This window comes from Callospermophilus lateralis, chromosome 13, assembly GCF_048772815.1.
Source record: "Callospermophilus lateralis isolate mCalLat2 chromosome 13, mCalLat2.hap1, whole genome shotgun sequence".
Lineage (NCBI taxonomy): Eukaryota > Metazoa > Chordata > Mammalia > Rodentia > Sciuridae > Callospermophilus > Callospermophilus lateralis.
The window spans coordinates 49019562-49038575 of record NC_135317.1 but is presented as its reverse complement, the minus strand read 5'-3'; the positions used below and the strand labels follow the sequence as shown (position 1 = coordinate 49038575).

General features: G+C 35.6%; 1 protein-coding gene across 1 annotated transcript in view; it reads right to left on the bottom strand.

Annotated features, from left to right (window-relative positions):
- Positions 1 to 3365: 3365 nt before the first annotated feature.
- Dclre1c (DNA cross-link repair 1C) overlaps positions 3366 to 19014 on the bottom strand; it is a 31284-nt gene continuing 15635 nt past the window's right edge. The window contains 8 exon segments of the mRNA XM_076872848.1: positions 3366 to 4131; positions 4133 to 5019; positions 8938 to 9032; positions 11554 to 11642; positions 12957 to 13011; positions 13533 to 13669; positions 16016 to 16117; positions 18815 to 18955. Coding sequence (XP_076728963.1) covers positions 4105 to 4131; positions 4133 to 5019; positions 8938 to 9032; positions 11554 to 11642; positions 12957 to 13011; positions 13533 to 13669; positions 16016 to 16117; positions 18815 to 18955 — 1533 coding nt within the window. The 3' untranslated portion in view covers positions 3366 to 4104.

Sequence of the window (19014 nt, the reverse complement as noted above, 5' to 3'; positions counted from 1 at the left end):
ATTTTCAGGAAATAGAGCTGATGATAATTGTAGTCCCCCCCCCCCCCACAATGTTACACTTTAAAAAAATAAGTATTTGGGACTCCTTCTTATTATCAGGATTATACTTATGTTAATTTACAATTCACGTTTCAAGACATTTGCCAAATATATTACTGTTGATTCTGAAGAGGACACAGGGTCACGTAACCGAATTTAAAGTATACATATTTGGTGGTTAGACATCAAACATGGAAGACAAACTATGGCTCAGCATGTGCATACTTATGAAGTCTGTGTGAACAGAGAAGTGCTCCCTTCACTGTTTGAAAAGTGTTAAAATGATAAGGTAATGAATGCTGAGATGAAAAATTCATCTTGCCTTATACCTTGGTTTCAAAGAAATAGTTGAATTTGGGCTGTATACAAGTTCTATTTTTGTTACTATATTCCTGTTTAATACCCACTGGTCTTGTTTTGAGACAAATAGGTGATACTGAATTTTTTTACTCTAATTTTCTACTTTTTCATTAAAACCTTGGCATTTTCATGATATAAAAATTAAGGTATAAAATTAAATGTAAAAAAAAATTTAATTTTAATTTTAGCTTTATTTCATATTTTGAAGTGGTCTAGACCATTATAAAGGCTGTATGTCTCAACCTGAAATTCTTACATGATTTTAATCCTGTAGAATAAAAATCTCCAAAAGCCCTCTATAAAGGTCCAGAATGACTGGCTATTATGCTTCCTTGAAAGGACAGGACAGGTGAACCAGCAGGCTTTTTGGAGTGCCATGGCAGGGGAAATGGAGCACTTTGAGCACTCCACTTAGCATTAAACAGGAGATCCATGTTGAGTATCTGTGGTCTAAACCTTGAAACGGGAGACCTGAGGAGCAGCTGTACTTAATGATAATGTAATATACCCTATCTTTACATCCTTTCAATTTTAGGCAGTTTTAACGTTTCCTTTCCATCAGATTCAATTATTTTTATATTTCCTGCAGGTTCTTCTTAAAAAGTAATCTATATTTGAACTGATACTTGTTTTATAATGAATTTTTAAGATATGATAAAGCTAAACTTGGCCAAAGTCTATGCCTGAATTGAGACCTTTTATTAGTTAATAATGACTGAATGGAAAGATTTCCCCCATGTATAGTAAAACCTCAGTCAGGAAAACTGTTTTCATCTCTGATTCTGGGATTTCTAATCATGGTGTCCCAACATGAAGATGCCACAAACCTAGCTTCCAGTATTCCTAATTAATCCTGCCTAAGCTCACTGCTCTAGGCTTTAATGACCTACAGTAACCTGGGGTAACATTGAACTGATTCAAGAATGTAGTACTTTAAAATATCTTCTTGATTCTTAACTCCTTTTTTGTACACTTTATTATTCATTATATTGCTATCACATGACTTTGCTCTTTCATAATGTAGGAAAATTGCATGTTTGGAGCCTCATAGTGTCTGCTAACCAAAAATTACAGAATGTGTCAAGAAAAAATATATTTTTTAATAGCATTTCTTGTTTTTTCTTTATGAAAAATTTAGTTACGTGATTTCAGTGGTAAGAAAGTATCACAAATTTACATGTTTCCCCCCTGGCGGCAAAGCTTATTTTGAATTATCTTTCTCATAGGTTTAAAGGTTTAATTTTTTTAGCCAGTATTTTACTATCTAATTATTTAATCTCATCTACTGTCTGGGTTTTTTAAAAAATGTAAAACTGGAGGACAAAAGGAAAAAGACTTTTCTTGTTGTTTTGTCCTTACTAATAGAAATTTAATGGGCCTTTGAGATTTTGAGTACTTGTGTTACCTCTATGTTAAAAAGCTGAGCTTAGGCAGTAAAATAATAGGAACTATTAAAATGAAGCTGTTAGAGACTAACTATTTTAATCAACATTTAGTTTTTAATCAACATTTAGTTTCTTTTTGATTTCCTAAAGACATCAGAATTTGTTCTCAATATAATGCAGGTATTCTAGGGTAATAGAATAAATTTGAGTTATAAATCTGTGCAAGTTTTAAGACCATCATTCCCAGTATTAATGTAGGATTGTAATATAAATTGGAAATCTCATATGAGTTTTTTCCCAAATTTTCAAAATTTAGACTGTACTTCTTTTAGTTCAGTTTCTCCTTAGCAAAATAAATTTAGTTTGGCATTTGATAGTTCATTTACCAAGGCTTAACTTCATTTGCTTTTGAATGTTTCCAGTAGAATGCAGAAAGATATTAATAACATTTCTATCTGCTGATGAGATTAACCAAAGATTTCTATACAGTTCCTTTATGGGTTCATGCATTTGGGTATTAAAAGTACAAGTGAACATAGTTAGCACAATATGGACAGATACTGTGTATTTGAAATTTTTATGCTATTAGTTACTAGGTCCTTTAACTATTGTAAGTTTGCCTTGAAATACAAAGAAATTTTAGAATTCAGAACAAGTATTAATTGAATAAGGCTTAGGCCCTTTATGTATATACTAATGTACTTCTTATAAATCTAGAAGGTTGTTGCCGTCATTTCTTTATTACACCTAAGGTAACAGGATTAGACTGGGTAGGTAACATTAATGTGCCCAAGATCATCCAGTTACTAGGCTGAAAACTATACCTATTTTATAAGTATTCAGGGATACTTAAAAAAAAAAAAATCAGTTTCTATTCTTAAAATTTTTAGGTCCTGGGATTCAACTTTTTTTTCCCACTTTTCCTTTTACAATTAATAGTTCTGGAAGTAAAAATCAAGTAGCAACTAAATTAGTCCTGCCTGTTTTTATACTATATTATTAGTTAATGACTTGAATAGCATAGTGCTTAACAGCAGAGACTGTAAAGTCAAGTTGCTTGTGTTTGAATCCTGGCTTTGCCCCTTACTGGCTATGTGAACTAACCTGTTGTGCCTTCATCTCCTATCCCTCAAAGGGTAGTTATGAGAATTAAAGCATATGTGTGTATAAAAAACTTTTACAGAATAAGCACTGATAAGTATTATCACTCAAAACCTCTGCTTTAAAATCTGATGACCTCTACAAGTATGTTGAATAGTCTGTATTGCTCTTAGCCCTTGAATTCAGCCAGCATTTTTACCAGACATAAAATGGTGTGATTGTAAAATGCTAGGAATATATTCAGAAGAATGTTTACAGGTATTTTGTGAATGCCTATCTTGAATCATAAGTATACTATTAAAACTAAATCTTAAGCATTAGTGACTATTATACAAACATATAGTTACTCTAGTATGGTGGATCCAGGACTACTTTTTGGTCTTATTACTATGCAACATCAAGATACAAATCATTCTCCATTTAATCTACAAATTGTGAGATACCACTAAAAACTGATGTCTCAGCTCTGATTATTGTGAAATGTCAGCATACAGAAGCTTTTATGAATGTTTGTAAAACTTTATTGAATTCTCAGAAGCACTTGTGAACTTAAATTTAATGACTTTGAACATATAGTCATTTAATTCATAAACATTTTCTTTTATATTCTTATTGTTCTAGTTTTACCACTGTATTCAGATCAACGGTTTAAAGTGATAGAATATCTTTTGAAAGTAAAGGTGATTCCCCCCATAAACATCAATTTATAGATTCAGTTATTCTAATTTTTTATAATCCAAAATGTATCTTTGTGAATATTCATGTGCACCTGAAGAGATGTGTTCTGCTATTAGGTGCAGTGTTCTATAAATGTAAATTAGATCCAGTTGACTGATGGTATTTAGTTCTATATTCTTGATTTTCTGTATTTATACTAGTTCTCTTACAAAAAGAAGAATGTTAAAATATAATTGTACATTAGTTTGCATTTCCTTTTGTTTCATGTATTTTGACTGTTAAGTGCATGCAAATTTAGGATTCTTATATCTTTTTGTTAACTTGAAGCTTTTATCCAGAAATTGATATGTGTGTAGTTACTCCAGCTTTTAGTATTTAAATGGTGTCTCTTTTCCATCCTTTTAACTTATACCATTTGAACTGAGTTTCTTATACACAGCATGTAATTGGGTTATGTTTCCCCACATGTCTTTCCATTGACATGTGTTTTGCTGCTGTCTTTTAGGCTATTTGAAGATTTTTAAGTATTCCATTTAATTATCTAAGAGTGAACATTTTTTTCTTTCAACTATTATATTCTCACCTGTTGCCAGTTTCTCATATAAATACTGTAAATGCTCTCGTTTAGGTAGTTCCGCTTCTGGAGTTGAGGGAATTTCAAAATCAGAGGAACTCTGTGAATCTGAATGTGTGCTAAGATTTAGCGACCTGTTTTTCTCAGGTATGTGTTTCCCACAACTCAGACTAGTTGGTTCCCCAGTGTTGGGAACTGTAGTTACTTCTGAATCTCTGCTTTTTAAATCAGAGTGAGTGTCCTTTGGGCAAAGTACGTTTTGTTCCATCTGGGAGGTAGGAATATTCTCTTTGGTTTTTGGTCTGTAGACACCTTTGTTCAAAGAGGTAATATCCCCACCATTTTTCTCTTGGGAAGATAACAAAACAGTATCAGATTGGCTATCCCAGCCTTGACTTCCTTGTTCTGTTATGTGTGTTGACTGAGAAGAATTCTGGGAGGAGATGTGTGTTGATTCTCCATCAGAGTCACTGAAAAGCTTGGGTGACTGAGATCCTCCTGTCTCTGTGGAGGAAGGGAAGTTTTCCAAACCCTCATCTGTGGTGTCATCTTTTCTTTTAAAGAATACTTCCCACTGTGGTACATCCACATCAGCCTTTTGCTGGGGAAGTGTTACAGGGTCCAGGTCTTCTTGCACTGAAGATGGCATTTCTAATTCTTCCTCACTTTCACTGTTGGATTCTTCACAATCTATAAAATTGCTCAAAAGAGAGTTTTGTGTACTCTCTGTTTTGAAACATCCTGTGCTTTGTCTCAGTTTTTCAGGCTGGTTTTGTGATATTGCAGTCATTGAAAATACCCCAGGGTGAAGAATTAGCTGGTATGGAACCTTGTGCCTTAATGGTACTGGCAGAGGGTCATCAAAGAGTTCATCCTCCTCCTCTATAGAACAACAATTGAAAAAAAAAAAAAAAGTTTATAAGAAACAAGGTAATTGGAGTCAATTTCTATTTTCAATGAAGATTTAATTTGTAGCATTTACCCAGGGTTTAAATTCTTGAAACAGCAAAAAATGAAGAGGCTCCTTTTTTTTTTTTTTTTTTCCCAAAGATAAAATCAAAAGGCCTCTTATTGGGATATCCTGAACAATCTATCATCCTTCTTGGATTTTTGTAATGCCACACCATTAGTAGAGAATATAAGTCAAGTGGTTCTTAAATCTGATTGTTAGGATGATAGGGAGAACTGTTTTAAAAAAAAAATGTTTCTAGATCTCTTTCCAGAGATTGTCTGGTGAAGGTTGGGCCAAATAAAGTATTGCATCTGGTTCTGCTCATCAACCAGGTTTATAAACTCTGTGTGCTCTGCAAACAGTAGGTGCCTAGTGGGTTGGCTGCTTTAATAAAGAGTTGATCCCTCCCTGCCACCTCTATTTATCGTTTGTACACAACACCGTGACAGATACTGGGGGAACACATAAAGGTTAAGTCAACTTTAACCAAAATATCAGATAAGTCCTAATAAGTATCAGGAACTAAGTCAACATTTATTTTACTGATTATTAAGCATGCCAAATCATCATATAGTAAGCCCGGTCTATAAGATTGGGCAATCATTCTTAAGTGGGAAATGAAGTTCTCATAAATGAATGAAATTTCAATAAAACCAGTATTTTCCCACATTCTAAAGGCACTGAGGCAGAAAATTAAATGTGGCAACTTGTTGTTCTAATTAAGGTGTTAACTTATAATGTCTTACTTCTTAGATAATTGCTTTCCCAATGATAAAGGTGAAGCTAAACACTATTTTTAATAGACCATTATCCAGCTCCTCTTTTGCCAATAAGAAGACATGTCCAGAGAAAAGGCATGCTGATTCATAAGTCAAACATTTTTTTTTTTTAATTTTGGAAAAGGGTCTCCTAAGTTGCCCAGGTTGGCCTTGAACTTTGGATCCTCCTGCCTCAGCCACCCAAGTTGCTGGGATTACAGGCATATGCTGCCATGCCCACCATGAAGCTTATTCTCAGAATCTATTGTTTCATTTAGGATTTATAATTGATCTTAGCCTTCATTCTTAAAGGACTTCAGAGGACTAATATTAGGTCTAGCTAGTCTATTTGGAATCATCCTAGTCTTCAGAATATAGCTTTATTTTAGTCATGAGCTATATATTTTAGTTCTGCAATGAGTCATCTTTTTATGAAGTCTAAGTTGGACAACTCCATGTCCTAGATCTGCAACTGTAAGTCTCATGTTTCCACTGCATAATCCTTTCTCACAACATTTTCATGTCACCTTACCTGTGTGCGTCTAAGAAGCAAAGTTTCTATACTCTGAGTTTAACACTGTGTACTATTCTGTAACCATGTGAAATTTTAAATTATGAAATTAGGCATAACACTGAGAAAAATATCACAATATTCAAGTATTAATTCTTAGAATTTACAAATACTGATGATAAAAACACCTAAACTCCATGAAAAAAAGGACAGATGTCATAAATGTTTGTAAAAATTGATAACCTTACTAGAAAGTAATTTGGTAATATGTATTAAGCACCTAAATTTCTATAATTTAACCCAATGAATTATTTATCACAATTATAAAACAACCTAGATTATGACTTAATATTCATAACTCAAAGATTATAATGAAAAGTATGCAACCATTAAACTGTTTTTGAAGAGTAACATATTCTAATAAAATGTTTTAAGTGAAAAATAGGCATATACACATATGTGTATATTTATAAAAGTGATATAAGCTGCTTTTCAGCCTGTGTGCATCTATGCAGTTGTTACTCTACTGAATTCTTTCATCATTTCCCTGTGCCCCACTGTCCTAGGTCTTACCCTAAGGATTTCAGTCTACTTAAAGAGTCTCGTGCAACAGAATTTCAGTACATTGCTCTAGCGCTACAGACACTACTGTTCTCATGGACTAGAGCCTCTAGAGTGTTTTTAAAATGTTTTTGACATCACTCCTCTGAGTTTTGTGAATATGTAAGTTAATAAGGGGAAAGGAAATACATTAAAATGCTAATCAAAATATCTATATATCATATAGCCATTTATTTTCCAAATTTTCTAGAGTATGTATATACTTTTATAAAAGTGGTCTGTGAAGATAATAATAAGGTAAGCTATTAAAATATTTAGAGCACAAAAAGGTTTTTAAAGAGGCTAAGAATGACTTCTGAGCTTGCCCCTCAGATTCTGATAAAAGCACAAATCTTAAAGCAACTGATTTAAAACTACATGTATAGGTGCTGATCGCTTAACAGAAAAAAACTAAAGAACCTAAAAATCTAGTCATTACCAGATTTAAAAGCACACTCAGATTAGGATAATTACAAAGTCAATGATGTACATGGGTTAAATTAAATATTAAGACACTGTAAAATGCATCTAAAATTCAGATTAATGCCCATACAAATATGAGAAAAACTATGAATAACAACAAGCCAGAATAATCTAGAAGGAACAAAATCAAAGCTAACAAAGAGTGGGGTGTGGGGGAATCAAGAATAAATAAAATAGAAGCAAGCATTAACATGAACCAGATCCAAAAAGACAATCACTGAATTTAAGTATGGATTGAGTAAATGCAGAAAAGGTATGAGTTTTTTGTTGTTGTTGTTTGTTTGTTTTTAAAGAAATTCAGCTTCCAGTGTATCAGTTAATCTGCAGATAGAGCCTCTAAGGAAGTGATTATGGGTAAATAAGGATAGGGTCCTGATCTGGCAGGATTATAGTATCCTTTTAAGAAATACAAGATAGGGCTGGGGATGTGGCTCAAGCAGTAGCGCGCTCGCCTGGCATGCGTGCGGCCCGAGTTCGATCCTCAGCACCACATACAAACAGGGATGTTGTGTCCGCCGATAACTAAAAAAATAAATAAATAATAAAATTCTCTCTCTCTCTCTCTCTCTCTCTCTCTCTTTAAAAAAAAAAAAAACAAAGCTAGCCACAGCAACTTCGGGTTGTCTTAAGCAACTTAGTGAGACCCTGTCTCAAAATAAAAAAATAATTAAAAAAAAAAAAAAGTTGGCTTTTAAAAAAAAAAAAAAGAAAAGAAAAGAAATACAAGATACCTCCAGTTCTCAAGTGCTCTTCCTGCAGCTTGTGGGCACAAAAGAGGATGGCTAACTATAAGCCAAGAGAAAGGGCCTCAGAATGAAATGTATCTTGCCAGCCCCTTGATTTTGGACTTCTAATCTCCAGTACGGTGAGAAATAATAACCCAATCTGGTTTTTTTTTTTTTTTTTGGTTATGGCAGCTCAAACGAAATAGATACCAAATGGCTAGCACAATACCAGCCATGTACTAGGTGTTCAAGAAGCATTATATATTCACTATATGGTATAGTAACTGACTCTCCACCAAAGGAAACCAGAATCCTAAATAAAATACGGCTGCTGTAAACCAGGAGAGCTTCACTCAGAATCTAAAATTCTGATTTCTATATCGGAGCTTATTTCTAAAAAATGAAAGTAGTGATGAAAGAAAGTATAGAGAAAATCCATTGATTTTTCTCCACCACTGATCAGTCTGATAAGAAATTACAACAATAATGGCTTCATTTTCACACTGTATATTGAAGGGAAACGTTCAAGGGTAACAACACAGCCTCTCTTTGGGGCCTCTACCAGTCACAGAGCATGTTCCCAGAACAGGTTTTCACCACTTACTTCATCCTGGGAAGGACATCGGACTCCTGACTTCCTGAAGATAGGAAAGCAAAGCTCTTCCTGGAGACCATGTCTATTAGCCCAAGGCCACTTTACCAGACCAGAACATCCTGAAAAACATCTTTGCAGGAAACCCGCACTACTGGACCTAGGACCATTATTCTTACCTGAGTCTACATGAATTGTTCTAGCTCTCTTCAGTTTTCCAAGTGGTTTATACTTTGGCTCAGTACTTTGGGAAGATCTGCATAGAGGCTGTAAGCTGAAATGAATCAGAATATATGACTTTTCCTTTTGGAAAAGCTGCTAGAAAGTTCGTATTATTTATAGAGACTACAAAAACTTGACTATGGGGGAAATCACACAACTTCTTTTAAGAACTGAAAGTAGTGTTTATTAAAAATCACTTAAATAAATATAAACTGGTATTTAAATACAACCCCAAGATAACCTAATTGTTAGGATTAAGGGAGACAAAACAGATCTTCACTCTTGTAATGCAGAAAAGTAGGTCCCTATCCTAAAACACTATTAAGTAATACAATGCCTCCTGGTATTCAGGGAATATAGGACAGCTAGCTGCTTCCCTTTCCCTGTTTAATGGGATTTACTTATATCTTGCAATAATCTTGCCAATCTCACATATTTATGTCTTCATTCTGGAGCTACAGGCTGAAAGTATGAAGACAGAAATAAAAGGAGAAAGGATCTTCATTGAGGGCAGCATTGCTAACTGCTTTGAAGATTGCCAGAAGCCTTGAGGATTTTATATAACTTACCACTTGGAGGAAAGCACTATGAAGCTCCCAACCTGAAATTTATGTTCAGCCACACCCACATGACATTGTCACTCTTCTTCTCATGTTCAGGGTCTATTCTGTTCCATCCCTCCAGAACCTCAGCTCTGTTACCACTCCTTAACTACTCTCCTTTGGTAACTTTCAAAGTAAGGAGGTTCTCCCCGTGCCTGCCTGTAACAGAACTACCTCATAGAAATGCAAGATAAGGGAAGAGGAATTTATCAAGCACTCAAACTGATTCTTAAGTGTATTCAAGATAAATTACAAAAGGCATTTTTACACCTCAGCTTTTAATAACAAGACTCTAGGGCTGGGATTGTGGCTCAACGGTAGAGCGCTTGCCTAGCACGGGCGGGACCCAAGTTCGATCCTCAGCACCATACAAAAATAAAGGCATTGTGTTGGGTCCATCTATACCTAAAAAATAAATATTAGAGAAAAAAAAAAAAAAAAAGACTCTAACATCTTGTCTGTACCCTTTCCTGAACAATTTTTTTTTTTTTTGGTACCAGGGACTAAACCCAGTACCACAGTCCCTGTGGCTCAGGGAAACAACCACTGAGCCACATTCCCAGCCCTTTTTATTTTGAGACAGTATGTCTCTAATTTGGTTAGGGCCTTGCTAAATTGCTAGGACTGGCCCCAAACTTGTGATCCGCCTGCTTCAGCTTCCTGAGTTGCAGGGATTACAGGGGTGTACCTCCATGCCTGGCATTACCAAATTGTTTGAAGAATTTTAGTAGACTTGTGAGTTGGAATATGGCTTCCAACTCACAAGTCTACTAAAATTGCTCTCATTAGGCCCTTACAAATGACCTAATTACCAAGGCAACAGGAGACCTCCCTGTATTATTTGACTAATCAAAAATTTGCCACTGATAACACTATATTTTGTCTTTCCTGGTCCTCCCATTGTCTAGGCCACTATGTCGCCTTCTCATTCCTTCTTTAATGTGCTGCTCAGAATTTTGACCTCAGCTTATTTTACCCTCTTCATTCTCTCCTGGTGATTTCCTTTGTCCTTATGGTGCACATTCTAAATCTGTGCTTCCAATCCACACCTCTCTCCAGAGCTTAGTCCTAAACCCTATTTTCCAGCAATGCTTGCAAGCCTGGTTCTGTGTATATACTTATCAGAATATTGTATATACTCAGTCTCTGGGCTAGATTCCCTGGCCACCAGGCCAGATACCTTCACGATTCACAGAAATTTGTATGTATATGGTATGCTCCCAGCCTTCTCCCAATACTCTAGAATTCCATAAATATAGGTGTATCTTAGTCAACTTGGATCCATCCCAAGTGCAGTGCTTAAGCTAGAGCTGGCACTAGAGAAACATTTAATGAATAGGCCAGGTATGGTGGCACACACCTGTGATCCAGAAACTCGGAAGGAGTGCAGGTTTGAGGCCAATCTGGGCAACTTAGCATAAAAAGGGATAGAGGTAGAGCACCCCTGGGTTCTAATCCCCAGTACTGTCAAAAGAAAAAATAAAGTAATATTTAATGAATGAATAGATGGAACTTAAAGAAGAGGTTAAAAAAATAGTGACAGTAAAAGATAATCATACTGTTTCACCTCTCCTTTAGTTTTGCTTGTCCATTCACTAGATACCTTCACTGATCACCTGCTTGGCACTATGCTAAGTGTTTTTCATATATTATCTCTAAATTTCTGAGAAACTCAACAAGTAAGCATGAATGGATACTCCTACTTTGCTTATTAGAAATAACTAATTTAGAGAAGTCATCTTGCTAAGATCACACTGCAAGTAAATGGTAGAGCCATGATTCCACCCAGGACAAATTCATAATACTATCTGTACATTCTGCCACACTGAATGAAAGGAAAAAAGGGAAATGAATAGAGTTTGAAAATGTTAACAGTGGAATCAGGTTCCAGATTTGTAAATTTTCAGGCAAAATTCCTTTGTCTCCTAGTCAAGAGCCATCAAGGGAGTAACCCAAGTAGTAACTACTCACATTTCTATAACTTTATCCTTAGTTGTGCCCAATGGGATGACATTTGGATATGCGTTCACAGGACAAATGTAGCTCAAGAAATCTTTAATCTAGAAGAAGGAAGATAAAATGGATCAATTATCTCCATGAAGACAACACAAAAATTTCCCTTTTGCAAATGGAATGACTAGGGCACAGAATAATTATTAGCATCTAACTTTCCAAATACAGCATCAAGAGATAAGAGCTCAATTGTTGCCAATAACTCTATTAAAATAAAAGGCTACTTTAACTTAGAAAGGTAGGGAGATCTAGTCCTCAGGCATTGTATAAGGAGAAAAAGCAAGGTCAAACCTATACCCAGAAGTGATTCACTACTTCTGAGACTCCCAACAGAGGAATATCCTTTCTTGTTCAAGTTGACAGCCTGTCTAAACAAAATACACTACAACAATCATTTCTCAGTATTTGTAGGGAATTATATTCTAAAAACTCACTACAAACACTGAATTAGAGGATACTTAACTACTGCTTCTAGGAAGGAAAATGGTACATAATTAGATTCCTGAAAGCCCCTGTTGATATCTTCATCAACCAATCTACATATACTCTTGTTTTATATGTATTTGTTTAAAGACAACTTGTTTAACACTGCTGATCCTTTAACATTGAACTCACAGCAAACAGCACTGTAACTCAGACCTAAAAATTAATATATGTGTGTGTGTGTGTTTTGTACTAAGAATTGAACTCAGGGGTGCTTAATCACATCCTCAGCTCTTTTTATTTTGAGACAGGGTCTCACTAAATTGCTTAGGGCCTCACTAAGTTGCTGAGGCTGGCTTTGAGCTTGAAATTAAAAAAAAAAAAATTCTGCCTCAGCTTCCCCAACCACTGGGATTACAGATGTGTACCATTATGCCTGACTCTTAACACATATTTTCTCCATAAGGTACATCACAGCCTTCTTGTGCTCAGGAATCTAGACAATACTTCAGCACCACACTAGATTGTCATTTAAAATTGCAAGATTACTGAGAAAAAGCACAAAAATACCAAAAAGTGGCATTCTATAGACCACAAAAAGGACACCTGTTTACAGTATGAGAACTACAGTATGAGAGCTGCCTTGTTCAACTAGATCATGAAAAGTGCATGTTAAGTGACTCACATTTCTCACCACTGTCCAAGTGACTGACTCCTGAGGGGCTGCAAGTATTGATATTGGGGTTACAAATAAGTAATGGTGAGCAAACTCAGAAATATGGAGTTCATGAATAATGAGAACCAACTGTTACTAGAAAAAAAATGAAACAAGATGAGATTTAAACAGAGATGCCTTTGGAAGTCAAGAGTACTGTTATCAATGATGAAGGCTGAAGTACTACCAGGAGAAAGGTTATAAGTTTATGGGATCCCCTTACCTCACTATAGGAGGAATGAAAAGAAAAGCAAGCTCTGTATGAACTCTCCCCAGTCCTAAAGGGAAATGAAAGCAAAAATTTAAAAAGTCATTTAGCAAAACTAAGTTAGAAGTCCTGACTCTAATCTTTAGGTTATTCCAATATGAAATCACCCCACAATCGGGAATTTCTTCTTGGAACAAGGAGTAGACTTTCCAGAACTGGAAATCTGCTGTACACATTCTAAATAGCCAAAGTCAAGGAAATGGTTTGAAGATATCATTATGGAAACTCTTTACTCTGCCAAGGGGCTTCTACTTTCCACATCAATGTACAACTCATACCCAACCACTCCGATTCCTGCAGGCTCCAGCCATCTTCTCTCCTCCCTCACTAGAACAGCCTTTAGATATATAGCTCATGTCATAATAATAGGTTTAGAATAGCATCTCTTCAGTTTATACAGTGTTGAAAGAAAGGAATCCCCACCATTACAGTAGATCCTCTTTTTGGGCTTAGGCTAGACTGTTTTGAAACTAAATTCAAATATTTTATCTCAAAGTTTCTCTCAGAAGACCAATGGCATGAGTTTCTTACCTCACTATCACATTTGTTTTTCTAGTTCTTTCTCCAAACCACATGGTAGAAGGCTTAATGCTGACTATGTGGAGTGGAATTCCAGTTTGGGAAGTAATTCCACAGGGTAATTTGTTCCACTGAAAATATTCCTCTGCCTAAAAAAGATTAAAAAATATATGGAAACAGTTATATATTTTCAACAAAACTGTTTGCAGGTAAAATCTCAAAAACAAAAGTAAATAAGTTTGTAGCCATGAACAAAAAGTGTAAATATGAGCAAACAATCAGATAATTCCAAATTGAGAAATTTTCTGCAGAACTGGCTTCAACTCTTCAAAACCATCAATATGAGGAAATAGAACCAAAGGCTGGAGATATGATCTATATCAAAGACTCTTCAAGCTGACTGAATGCAATGCATGATCTTTAATTAAATCCTGAATTTAATTAATTGCTCCCATCCTCCTAGGCTATAAAGCATACTATTGGGACAATTGGGAAATTGGAATATGGACTATAAACTAGCCAACAGTATTATAGCAACATTAAATTTCCTGAGTAGGTGAATCATGTTGTGGTTATATAAGAGAATGTTCTTGTTCTTAAGAGATTCTTGATGAAGGAGTTCAGGTGGAATGCCATGAAATCTGCAACTTACTCTCCAGTGGTTTGGGCTGTGGGTGGTACACATGGAGAGAGGAAGAGAGAGAATATGTGGCAGTGTCAACAAAATGATGAGTCCAGATGAATAAATACAGTAGGATTTGTACTAGGCTTACAACTTTACTGTTTTTAAAAACTTCAAAATAAAACTGGTGGAAAAAATATAAAAAGGTGCTTTTACAAGCATGAAAAATAATGGGATGATTGTTTCAAAGACATGTTTGGATTCACTCCATCCCACTCAAATTTCTTCACAGAAATTACTATTTCTTATAAGGATCTAGATGAGACTGCAACAGGACTCCTCAACCTCTGGATCTACTAGTCAGTATTTGTAAAAACTCTGTGGTCTCAACCTCTGGATCTACTAGTCAGTATTTGTAAAAACTATGTGGCCTAAGGAATATTTTAAGCCACTAGAAATAGTGTCCCAAGAAAAGTCAGCTTTGTGGGAAATGATAGCAATAGAATTACAAATTAAGCTACTTTGTGAAATATGAGAAAAATCAAAATAAAAAGAAATTTGACAATTTAAAAATTATGGGGCATGGGACAAAAGACTACAAGTCCAACAGAAAAGAAGGGACAAAACATTTAATACTTTTTATCTATCTTATTTTTATCTATCCACAAATTCATTGGATGTATGCATGTATTTGTACATACACATATATCTATACACACACACCAAAAATGGTTAAATACATTCATGAATGCAAGTTATAACATGCAGCTTACAAACCATCAAATGTAATTTTTTACCTCTAGCTCTTATAGTGCCCCCCCCCAAAAAAAAACATTCCATATTGACAATAAGAGTTACTTTTTTGATTTAAAGTTATACTATATTGTAAGGGTCAAGCAAGTAGACTTAAAGTTTTGGCTTACGTACATGGGACCAATATCACCAAACAGTAATCTGAATGTACAAATGCACTGCCTACTTACAAAAAAAAATAAAAAACACTCAGCATTTGAATGCTAAGATTATTAAAAATTTAGAAAGAAATTATCATCACTCATATCACTGCATTTGAAGGTAACTAGTCTTAATAATTAAAATGAATATACTAAAGGCAAATTCAAAACGTTAAGCCTTATCCTTGGTGTTCAATAACAGAAAGGCTCTGTGGTAGCATTAAAAACAGATCAAAGCTGGCCACAGTGGTACTCTCCTATAATCTCAATTACTCAGGAGGCTAAGGCAGGAGGATGGCAAATTTGAGGACAGCCTGGACAACTTAGCAAGACCCTGTCTCAAAATAAAAATACAAAGGGCTGGGGACACAGTTCAGTGGTAGAAAGCCCTTAGTTCAATCCATACTACAGGAAAAAAAAAAAAAAATTCAGGTGAGTTGCAGAGGCACTGGAAACATTCACTGAAAATTGGTCCGTCAATACATGTCACTTCTTCAAAGTCTAAAGGAAGTTATATCTAGATATTTATCTCGAATGGAAGAAAACTAAAGTTTATGAACATGTGTATGTCATGAGTCTCAAAAATTAAATAGTAGTGGACCACAAATATATTTGCTTAAATTATAAGCTACAGCATATTATTTTATTAGAAATAAATTTACATTCTAGAATGTATAGGAATAGATTTTATTTAAATTAAACTATAAGGATCTGTGTCTATTACTTATTATGATATATACTTTAAAGAAATATAGTTATGAATGGCTGCATAACTTTGAGCTAACAACTTACGATTGTAGCCTCAGCTTTTATGTTTACAAAGTGATGAGTCAGTCTCAAATGAAACTTTTGAAGTTCCTTTTTGACCTAACAATCATGGATCCTGAAAACAACATGAGAATGGTCATTTACACAGATACCTTTGGATGCCGACATGCGTGGATCTGGGTGTTACGGTCTGTTGTGAGATGATGAAGAATGTCAGGCATGTTTCTAAACATGTCCAGCTTGTCCACATGAATCTATGGAAAATAACAGGCATAGCAAATTATTTTAAATATATTTCCTAAGAATAAATTGTTCAAGGGGAACAAATATTAAGGGGCAAAATATGCAGTTAGTTACAACTAATTATAACTCACTATATCTAGACATATGTTCTCAGTTTTTTTTCCACCTGGCTTTTTGCTCGCTCATTGCTTGTTCATATTCTGCCATGATGTCAATGGACAAAGGACTCAGCCCATGGATTTCATTTGATCTTGCTAATACTGTCCTTCAGTTCTTCTAGTCTCTTGATTCATATGTATTGTGCATCTACTATACAATCAGGATTTATTCTAAATCCTGGGTATATATCTATGAACAAAGCAGATAGGGATAATCCAGAATCTTCTCATAAAAGACACATACAAGATGCCACAAAGGGGCATTGGTGGGTAAAGAAACAAGGGTCAGATTTCCCCACCACATATCAATTTTCTGGGTCAAGAGGGAAAGCAGATGCAGAAAAACAAATATCCACACCTTGGTCACCTTTAAAATTTTAAGGTTAACACATATTAAAGTGTTAAATCAAGGTTCCAGGTTTACTTAAAGCTTATCTTCTGGGTACTTCAGAGAAAATTCCAAGCATTTAAACTGATATTAGGATTCTGACATGGCAAAAAGAAGGATTTCATTTTGATGTCTGATTAACAAACAGATTAGAATAATGTCAAATTGCAGTTGGGTACGGTGGCCCACACTTCTAATTCCAGCCACTGAGGAGGCTGAGGCAGGAGGATCCCAAGTTTTGAGACCCTGTCTCACTAGGGCTGGGGATGTAGCTCAGTGGTAAAGCACCCCTGGGTTCAATCCCCACTGCCACAAACAGAAGAAAAAAAAAAGAGGAGGAGGAGTGTCAAATTGATGTGCTAATTTTACCAAGACAGGTATAAAAAGAACATAAACATAACTGCCTTTTTATCTAAGGGTCCATTCCGCTCACTACCTGTGTACTAATGACCCATAAGAAGTATAAATGAAAGATTTTCTGGGCTAAGGAAGAGGGGTGAATAGAAATAAGTTCTGAGATGATAAAGACGGGTATAGAAACTATCACCTTCACAAAAATAAAAACAGGAAAAGCAGCTACAGATTATCACTGAAGTCCCTTAGTTGGAACCTCACCATTTTTTCCTTTTCAAATTCCTGACCTAAAAATTTCCTCATCCTCTGCAAATGAATTAACAGAATTAAAAGGTCTCACTCAGAAGAAACTCTGGGGTCACCACCAAAACCTCTCCCTGAACCCCTCCTCCTGGCCTCTTCCTGCAAGGGTTCTAAAGCAGTAGCTCCTACTACTCCATATGCCACTAAAACTACAGAACAAATTTGGGACAAGTACCTTTATATTTACCAAAATGCATGAGGGGAAAAAACCCACATAGTATATGTAAGCATGTGTGTGTGTGAGTGAACACAATCTGTCACCCCTATGATTTAATTTAAAAGGCTATTTTTACAATAAAAACAGGAAGGAAAACCTCAGAACAAAAACACATCCTTCTTAAAATAGAGAATTGGCAACTTTATTCAGGTATTTTTGGACAGAATGACCTAAGGATGGATGAAGCCAAGGAAAGGACTTGGGAAGGAAAGACCTTCACTTGAGAAGTAAAGGAGGAATTTAGCTGGGTGCAGTGGTACAGTAGTTTGGAAGACTGCAAGTTCAAAACCAGCCTCAGCAACTTAGCAAGACCTGTCTCAAAATAAGACATTAAAAGGGCTGGGGATGTGGCTCAATGGCCAACTGCTACCAGGTTCAATCCCCAGTACAAAAAAAAAAAAAAAAAAAAGTTTTTGAAATTTCAAATGCAGAAAACTAGATCATTTTAACTTCACTATAAAGTACATTATATGTAACTTGTAGTTCTTGTCACAAGTTTGTTTGGAAATCTATATTAAAAGGTACAAAATCAAACAGAATTTAAATGGCCAACTAGTCCCAGTACATCATTTTGTTCAGTCATGATCAAAAATCTATTTTCTCTTAAGAGATGAGAGCTCAAGACACTCTCTTCAGGTAAGCCCTGAAGGTAGGGGGCTCCTTGCTGATAGTCATCCACACATATTCTGGGCTCTACTACTCTGGTTCTGAGAGCCCAGCACTGAGCAGCTGGAAAGAACTATCTGGAAGGGACAGGTGAAAACTCCCTCTCAATCTGATACTGATCTGTCAATGAGGCGAAGGCACCAATTCTCCAGGACAATGTTCTTCATTCACTGTTGACTATGACCAACAAAAGAAAATACATTTCCATAGCAACTCAGCACGCCTATATAAAATATGCATGTATGTTTGTGTCTGAGGACCTAAGTAAATTTTCATAAAATGATCACTTGGCTGCAAGCAATACACTCAGATATCTCCTTGTCCAAATTTATTTCTAATATGAGTTTCAGTTATTTCATGACCTACAGTGTGGGAATAATACTTCCTCTGTGGTGTATTTCGCTTAAGACCCTACTATACCATTCAGGTTTCCACCAATTTCCTCCCATGAGGACATCATTAACAAAGATGATATATGACTTTAGAGGAGCCACCAGTCTCTGCTGTAGCCATGTTTTGATAAGCTATCTGTCACTGTTTTCTATTATTTGGGGGTGGGGAGGGGAAGGAGAGGTGAATGGGGTGGGTAAAAGGGAGCAGGTGAAAAGAGCAAACACAGTACCTGGACTCCCAACTCTTCACTAAGATTGGTGAACAAATACTCATAGCCGTAAGCTGCTTTGCAGTTCAGCCACACAACATGGTACGGGCTCCGAGTGATCCAGCTTCGAACCAGCTCTAAAATTCCACTTAAACACTCCCCCTAGACAGGATTCGTAAAGGACATTTAACACTCATAAGAGCCTCACTTACCCCTTTCAT